The sequence below is a fragment of the Argiope bruennichi genome, chromosome 11, assembly GCF_947563725.1.
Source record: "Argiope bruennichi chromosome 11, qqArgBrue1.1, whole genome shotgun sequence".
In the NCBI taxonomy this organism is placed as follows: Eukaryota; Metazoa; Arthropoda; class Arachnida; order Araneae; family Araneidae; genus Argiope; species Argiope bruennichi.
The window spans coordinates 70016133-70025608 of NC_079161.1; the positions used below are offsets into that span (position 1 = coordinate 70016133).

General features: G+C 37.4%; 1 protein-coding gene across 1 annotated transcript; it reads left to right on the top strand.

Annotated features, from left to right (window-relative positions):
- Window positions 1-272: 272 nt before the first annotated feature.
- Window positions 273-7873, top strand: LOC129956636 (uncharacterized). The gene is made up of 6 exons (XM_056068569.1): window positions 273-1433; window positions 1540-1659; window positions 4904-4994; window positions 5498-5620; window positions 7013-7152; window positions 7742-7873. Exons 1-6 carry the CDS (start codon window positions 273-275, stop codon window positions 7871-7873), a joined length of 1767 nt encoding a protein of 588 aa, XP_055924544.1.
- The last annotated feature ends 1603 nt before the right edge of the window (window positions 7874-9476 follow it).

Below are 9476 nucleotides of genomic sequence, written 5' to 3' on the forward strand. Positions count from 1 at the left end.
TAAAATTTTGTACATTTCGAGTCCGTATTGGTAATACATTTTTTCATCATTTTATTCAAAGTGAGGGTGTTCCTCAGGGAAGTGTTTTGAGTGTCACCCTTTTTATTCTCCATATAAGCCAAATTATTCATGTTTTACCATCATCCGTTTGTGGAACACTATATGTGGATGATCTACAAGTCTCCTGCCAGGGGTCTAATATGGTTTGAATAGAGCGACAACTTCAGAGGTCTGTTAACAAACTAATTTCATGGTGTGATGAGAATGGACACATGCTTTCCCCTGAAAAGAGCCGCTGTGTACACTTTTGTCGGAAACGGAGTCTCCATCCTGATCCTGTAATACAAATTCGAGGTGTTGATATTCCAGTCGTTGAGGAAGTACGTTTCTTAGGGGTCATATTTGACCGGAAACTCACTTTCCTTTCGCATGTTCTTCATCTGCGAATGAGGTGTGAAAAATCCCTCAACATCCTAAAAGTTCTCTCGACTACAAAATGGGGGGCAGATCGAACATCTTTACTTCGTATCTATCAGTCTGTGATTCTGTCGAGAATTGATTATGGATGCGAAATATATGGTACAGCTCGTTCTGGTGTTCTCCGAAATTTAGACACAGTACACAACGGTGCTTTGCGTATATGTTCTGGAGCTTTTCGTACATCACCAATTCATAGTTTGAATGTGATCTGTCATCAACTTCCACTTTATCTGAGATGGAAAAAATTATCTGAACTATATTTTTTCCATATTGAATCTTCTATCAATCACCCTCTTCGTAGAATTAATTTACCCATTGGCCTGGGACGATTATATAATGCACGTCCTTCTAATATCCTACCTTTTCGTGAAAGGGTAAAAAGAGCTTTTGCTGATGTAAATATTTTAAATCTGCAGATTCATAATACTACTGCTCTTGCTTTGCCACCCTGGGATGTCCCAGAAATATCATATCTTAACCCTTTTCTCACCTATGACAAGTCTACCACTTCATCTATTGTCTTTCAACAACTTTTTCTATATCACCGCAATGAATACTCTACGCACATTCCTGTTTTTACGGATGGCTCAAAGACAGCTTATCATGTGGGTTGTGCTGTCGTCATTGCTGAGGACACAAGCAGTTTTCAATTGAGTACTTTGTGTTCGGTTTTAACTGCTGAACTAATGGCAATTATGATTGCTCTTGAAAAAATTTCTAATCTCAGTGACCATAAATTCTGCATTTATTCTGATAGTATGAGTGCTCTGGAGGCCCTCAGCCATCCTCATACTAAAACACATCCACTAGCTATAGATATCCTACATCTTTGGAGAAATTTGCAAACTCGGAATTACCAAATTTTATTTTGTTGGTTACCAGGCCACGCTGGCCTTTTTGGCAATGAATCTGCCGATGCTGCAGCAAAGGCAGCATCCACTTCTCTACAACGAGCTATTCCATACAGAGATTTAAAAAAAATATATTTCTCAACGTATTTTTTATTTATGGAAAGAATCATGGGATTTGCAGATTTCTAATAAGCTGCATTCTATTCAGCCTGACATCACTTTGTGGCTGGTAGTTCCAGTACGCGAGTTGGACGTCAAATTGACTCGGCTTCGCATTGGCCATACTCGCCTCGCACATAAACATCTTCTATTTGGTGAGCGATGTCCAGTCTGTAACTCGTGTAATGTTAATTTAACTGTCATTCATATTTTATCAGAATGTCCAATTTTTAATTCTCATCGATTACATTTATTCGGTACATCATCTTCAAACATTCGTGACTTGGTGGGAGAACATCCCCATCCAAATATTTTTACTTTCTTGAAAGAAATTGGTTTTTACCATTTTATTTAACTAGTAAAATTTTATCCCCACATTTCTTGGTTTTGCAAATTTTAGTTTAACTTTTTAGATCTCTACTGAATATTTTTTATATTTAACCATATGTTTGGCGCAGCTTAGCCAGATTTAGCTCTTGTGCCACAAAATCCAAAATAACTAACTAACTAACTAACTGACTTGTGCAGGATATGAGTGTAATATTTAAATATCGAATTCTGCTTAAAATTATTTTTTTAAATGTTAATCGTATATTTTCTTTTTATTGTCTGTTAAAGTAAATTTTAAAAAAATTGTGAAGCTTGGTACAAAAATTTTAATGTCTTCTGAATATGTCATTTTTCCTTTATCAATGTCAAGCAAATATTTTTTAGCAACACAGTTTATTTCAAAAATTGATTATTTTTTCATTGATAATGATTTTATAGAATCATTCATTGCAAATTAGACTTTAACTTGTAAACCGCATATCCAGAAAGATAAATATGCAAAAGAAACGAAATTTCTTCCGTAAAATTATAGATATCTACACCTTTAGTTTTGAATTCCGATATTTGAAATAATGCTTCTTTTTCTGAAAAATCACGCACCAGTTCTTACAAATAAGAGGATACATATTCTTTTGAATGCAGTTTTAACAAACTATTAATTCACAATTTTTTTTTCTGTAAATAAAACTTGTTCTACAGAAACTTAACCATTTCGGGTCCTATTGTTTTTTTGTTTTTTTTTGTGTTTTTTTTTTAGTTATGATTTTTTTTTGATTAAAGAAATATAGGCCTTCTTTTAAAGGCTTACATCAAGTTTTATAAAATTCGGACCAGCAGTTTTTAAATTAAAGGATTTTTAAAATGCATTTTTAATTTAAACATCTTGTTCTCTTTATTATTTTTTTTCTATTTGAAATTGAACATAAATCAAACACTTGTGCCATGATCTTTTTAAGGTTTAGCCAGTTCAGATGAAAAAGAAAAAGGCAAAGAGCAAAAAGGATGCTATATGTTTGATATCATTAATAAAAATTCCGATTTTTTGCTCCCTGGAGCAAGTTACAAAATAAAACCTCTTTACGAAAACCAATATTACATGGTTGATATGATGGTTAATGCATAGTATGTCTCCCTGACGGATCAAAATCTAATGGACATGTCGGCAGCGGAGTTGTGTTACCAGCTGTGACATATAACTATTCTTTATCGACATCATTCTCAGAGCTGAACTGAATATATGCTCTTCAAGTAAAATTTTAGTAAGTTCATCTGCACCATCTAAGTCTTCCAAAGCTTCCACTGCTAGTATTTGATTACTAATATTTTGTAATCTTAAAACTAATGATGCCTTTTGAGCACTGATGTCTCTGCTTGATTTTCTTTGCAATCGATTGACAATAGCAGACTTTTCAAATGATTGTAGCTCTTTATGCTCATTTACAGCAATGACAAGTTCTCCTTCGTTAACATCATCTGCATTTCAGCAGATACTGGCATAATCAGTCTTAATGAAAAAGTTAACTTTCCCCCCCCCCCAAAAAATGAATGCGCTTGCATATAAAATACCTGATTTTATAATAAATACAGGTGCAAGTTAATACATGCATGCATATCCCACACAGTGTGAACACATTATATCACATTTGCAATCTTCGTTACCTATGCTGATATCATAAGTGAATATGGATGACTCTTCCACTTTGGCCACTGTCCATTGATGTTCTTTCATCTTGTAGACAAAGTATATCTTCTCAACTAAATTTTGACCAACAAGATTTCCTTTCCTAATTAAGCTTACTCTGTGTGTTAATTTTCTTCTTTCAATACATATTTCTCTCCCCAGGAGTTTCTCTGTAACAGCTTTCCTATCAACACGAATTGCTTTATCTAATCATTTCATTATTGCCCCACGTTTTTCTTCATACTTGAGCTGTTCTTTTGGCATTCATAATGCGTTGGAATAAGTTGTCATAGATCTTACAGGCACCGTAGTAGACGCAATACGGTTCCAAAGGCGATGCTTGTTGAAGATAGACAAAAGAATATTCACGATCCTTCGTACCGTCGTGGAAAGATTTGAAATCTGAATTTTTCAGTATCTTGAAATAGATAATGTCTTTGACTTTTTCAATTTTTTGTTTTATACTTGGTTTTACACAAAAAATTGTAAGAACTCTCAGAAAAGAGGATACTGAAAATGTTACTTGAAATTTCGATCCCTCAGAAATGTAAATATAAATCTTTCGCAGCCTGGTGAATGGGCAGAAACACAGGGGGCTTCTGCTTTAGGATGGTTTGGTTTTGAAAGTCAGTAAATACTTGACTTTCATTAGTTGTTAACGATGTTTTATTCTAATATGAAAAAATACCAGCAAATTGTCGTGTTGGATAAAAATTACTGTTTATAATTTTTTTTCACTTTTATAATTTCTCTGACTTTCCTTGTATACATGAATCAAAATTGATTTGTAGCGTTCGTATTAGTATAAAAGAAGTAATTTTAGAGAATAATTATAAACCCTAAGAACTTCCTAAGGAACACGTGGAAGTGTAGTTGAATTTTACTTCTGAATTTTTTTTTTAAATCTTTTACCCTTATATTCTGTTACTGAAATTTATACTTTGTTTCCATGAATACAGCTAAGGTGCATTGATGCTAACCAATTTTCTTTTTTTGACCTTTACTTAATTTTGCATTACTACTTTTATGTTTGGAATAATTATTTAAAAATATATTAATAAAAAATAGATAAAAGAAATATAGATATAAATTTTTGGCTGTGCTATTCATTTGTCCCTCTACTTTTGCAGTATATGAGTGTAATATTTAAATATCGAATTCTGCTTAAAATTATTTTTTTAAATGTTAATCGTATATTTTCTAAGAGAAGACTTTTTTTATTGTCTGTCAAAGTAAATTAAAAAAAATTGTGAAGCTTGGTACAAAAATTTTAATGTCTTCTGGATATGTCATTTTTCCTTTATCAATGTCAAGCAAATATTTTTTAGCAACATAGTTTATTTCAAAAATTGATTATTTTTTCATTGATAATGATTTTATATAATCATTCATTGCAAATTAGACTATAACTTGTAAACCGCATATCCAGAAAGATAAATCCCCTCAGGGGATTCTACTCACCTACTATAGGTGCGGTTGCTCACCTACTATAGGTGAGTACAGGTGTTCCAATCCAGAGGTACCCAGGGATTTATACTCCCTTTATGTTTCCACTCCCCTATGCCTTCTGCTATCTGCTTAATTTCTTCCTTCCCTCGACGGCAAGCGAGGGAGAAGCTGTCGCCGCTCTGTTTGCTTCTTGCTTCTCATGGACAGCTAAAACCCCACGTGTTTGCCGTGCGTGGCGACCCATTTGAAAGACGGGTGGTGCACTGTGGTCCCCTGTGCATCAATCGGCTGGTAGCTAGTCACCTGAGTGGCTAGTCTTTTAGGGATCAAGCGAGGGGGTTACTCCTTGGGCTTGGCGTTAAGGGTGGTCACTGTCCCCGGGGGGTAACTCCGAGCGTATAGGTACCGGCTAGCACCAAGGTAAGTGCCGAGGCTGGGAATGGCTACAAGTGCCAACGGTTTGGACATTTGAGGACTGCCTGTCGAGGAAATATGGTATGTGCTAGATGTGCATCAGTTGATCATTCTATTACTGATTGTCAACTAGAGCCTAAGTGTGCGAATTGTGCACAGCCTCATGAATCCAGCTCAAAATACTGTCCGACTTGGAAACACGAAAAAGAAATTGAGAAACTGAAAGCACAGAAGAACATATCCTACGCCGAAGCACGTAAATTGTGTCTGCCAACAGCTGTTCCATCCTTTGTAAAAATAATTCAACAAAAGAAACCTATGACACCGTAGAAAAATTTACACAGACAGATTCAGATGTTACTTATGTATCACTTAAAAAATCTGTTTCAACACTAACTGATGATAAAATATGCAACGTAATACGACCTCTGAAAAAGAAAAAAGCCCAACAGGATACCAGTATTCATTCTAATGGCAATTCAGCAAACCCTAACAATGTAGATTTTCATACACATCTTAGAGCCACAAATAAAACTAACGTACAAGAAACAATGCAATCGACAGCTTCTTATAACTCAGTGTCAGAATCAATGTTGACAGATAATTTGCTTCCTGATGTTCAAGATGCAGCAGAATCTGAGGATTATATTGATTATGATCCAGAAGAATCTATAGACGAAGATTTTATAGATGATCATCATCGACGGCAGCCGTCCACCAGTCGAACAGTTGCTAATTCAAAATTTTATCCTGCTCTTAAATCGAAGTTTATGAAAAAGCGAAGAAGAAAAAAAAGCTGATATTTAGTTCAGAATTTACTACATTTTGATACATTGACATTTGTCAAGTGAACTTTTTCTGTTTCTTGTTGACTTTTATGATGTTTTTTAATATTTGTACCATGCATCTTATATTCCTGGACATTTTTAAAATTTTATCATAGAATCAATCTTGTATTTGCTTATATATAGAATTTTAAATTATCACTTCTATATATCGTATCCTTTATTTCAATTCCCCTCAGGGGCTCACCTACTATAGGTGAGTACGGGTGTCCCAATCCCGAGGTTCCCAGGGATCTTCACTCCCTTTATGTTTATTCTCCCCTAAATCTGCTGCTGTCTGCTATATATTTTCCTTCCCTCGACGGCAAGTGAGGGAGCTCTCCATGAGAAGCTGTCGCCGCTCTGTTTGCTTCTTGCTTCTCATGGACAGCCAAAACCCCACGTGTTGGCCATGCGTGGCGACCCATTTGAAAGACGGGTGGTGCACTGTGGTCCCCTGTGCATCAATCGGCTGGTAGCTAATCACCTGAGTGGCTAGTCTGCTAGGGATCAAGCGAAGGGGTTACTCCTTGGGCTTGGCGTTAAGGGTGGTCACTGTCCCCGGGGGTAACTCCGAGCGTATAGGTTCCGGCCAGCACTAGGGTGTATGCCGAGGCTGGAAACTACCAGAGCCGGTAATTGCCTTCCCTCGTTGGGCTCCGTGGTGGGCGGTGCCGTCGGGCCCGAAACTCTATTCATATCGTATGGGGCCTAAAAACCTAAATCAACATACGACACAGAAAAATATTACGACCATTTTTTTGTCATCAAAAGACTTTCGGAAAATAAAGAGACATTTCACACGGTCTCTCCGTTCCTTGCAGAAAAAGCCGTTTCTGGAACACTTGGAGAAGTTTCTGCCATTCGCAAACTTCGTTCGGGAGATTTGTTGGTGGAAGTTAATTCTCGAAAACAATCTCATCAAATTCTCAAACTGAAAGCATTGGCTACAATTCCCATTTCTGTAAGCGCGCATACATCTCTTAATTTTTCTAAAGGTGTTATTACATGTGGGGAGTTATTTCATACATCAATTGAAGAAATTACAAAGGACCTAAAACCTGAAGGAGTGATACATGTACACCGTATCTCAATTCGGCGGGATGGACAACTCCTCCCTACAAAGCACCTCGTTCTTACCTTCCAAATGCCTACGTTGCCAGAAGTAGTTAAAATAGGATATATGAGATTGAAAGTGCGTCCTTTTATACCTAACCCTCTGAGATGCTTTCAATGCCAACGTTTTGGGCACTAAGATCGCCTGCCGCGAGACACTTACTTGCGCCCGTTGTGCAGAGAAAGGACATGATAGCCAGCAGTGCACCTCACCTGAAAAGTGCGTCAACTGTGATGGCGAACATACTTCCTTTTCCAGATCATGTCCACGTTGGAGGTTGGAAAAAGAAATTATAACTTTGAAAACAAAAGAACAAATTTCTTATCCAAAAGCGAAAAGAAGAATCGAGGCACAGACACCTTCCCCTGTTGTCAGCTATGCATCAGCTGTTAAAAAATCATATTGTAAAAACTGTTCATGTAAAAATTGTGTGCAGATTGTTGCTGAAAAAGTTCCTCCCGCAAAAACATCCGAATCTGATACAGAACCTTTCACAAACAGTGCTCCTGAATCTCACGATCCACCGAAACGTAAACTAAAACGAAAGCCTCCACGTGCTCTTAAATGAAAGCTTTCGAAACGCGGCCTTTCACAAGAAATGATTTCGGAAAAATTAAAATGAAAATTGAAAAAATCCAATATTCGGAATTCGGTTGCTCTGGGACTTGTAACTACGGGGACCGTCCAAAAGGATTTATTTACTATTTTTGGAGGATTGTCCAAAAGTCCGGATTCAATTGCTCTCCATCCATCCGACGAAGAGGAGGATGACCTTGAAATGAGTTGCGAAATAACGCCAACTCAAACTAACGCCCTTTATAATTCCCACGCTAAAAAACTCTCATAATGGGTACCTTTCTCTCGTGGAATTGTCGCGGCATTCGTTCAAAACTTCATGACATTAAGTCCATTTTCAACAAATTTCATCCAACTTGTTTTTGCGTCCAAGAAACCTTCCTGACAACTAACACTTCTCTAAAATTACGGGGTTACAACTGTGTTCGGAAAGACGGAGACACTGGACATCATAGTTCGGGTGGTGTCTGTATCTTTACTTCCAACTTCTATCCGAGCACACCACTCAATTTACATACTTCTCTGCAGGCTGTGGCTGTTCAAGTTCACACTAGAATGTTGCTCACAGTCTGCTGTATTTATTTACCCCCTCATGAGGCCATTTGTCAGCAAGATATTGACAACTTAGTGGACCAACTTCCGTCACCTTTTTTGTTACTAGGCGATTTTAATGGACATAGCATCATGTGGGGTTCTGACTGTACAAACTCTCGAGGGCGGCAGATCGAGCAGTTTATTTCTAATAACTCTGCCTACTCAATAACGATCAAAAGACATACCTCCATGAACCTACACTCAGCTTCCACTGTCTTGATCTGGCCATGTGTTCACCTGAACTCCTACCATTGTTGGATTTCGCTGTTGTTGAAGATCTCTACAACAGTGATCACTATCCTATCATAATCAGCCAAGGTGATAGCTGTGGTGCGACTCCATGTCCTCCACGCTTCCTTTACCAGCGGGCAGTCTGGGCCAGTTTCTCGCAACTAGCAAATTTCACGGAAAATGTAGTCAAAATTTCTGACATTTCGGAAGCAGTGCAACATGTAATCCATATCATAATGAACGCAGCTAATGAAGCCATCCCGAAAACTTCCCCACGTCTAAGAAAATTTCGTAGACCGTGGTGGAATAAAGCATGTCGCGACAGCTACAAGAATAAAAAAAAAAAACAATGGAACATATTTAGAAGGTATCCGTCAAGAGATAACCTAGTAGCATTTAAACGAGCTAAAGCCCTTGCTCGTCGCGTTCGCCGTTGTAGTCAGAGGGAGTCGTGGATTAATTTTGTTTCTAGCATCACATCCTCGACTTCAAGTAAAAGTTTATGGAAGAAAGTAAAGGCGGCTAATGGGATTTATCACGAATCTTCCATTCCTGTCTTAAAAACTGGGAATATGATGTATTCTAGCCCATTAGACATTGCTAACACTCTCAGTCAGACGTTTGCACAAGTTTCCGCAACTGACTCTTATAGCTCTTATTTTCTTGCGATTAAGAATCGCGCGGAACGGTTGCCTCTGCGCTTTAATGACCGACATTCCTTCCCATATAATTGTGAATTCCGGATGTTTGAATTGGAAACCGCCTTATCT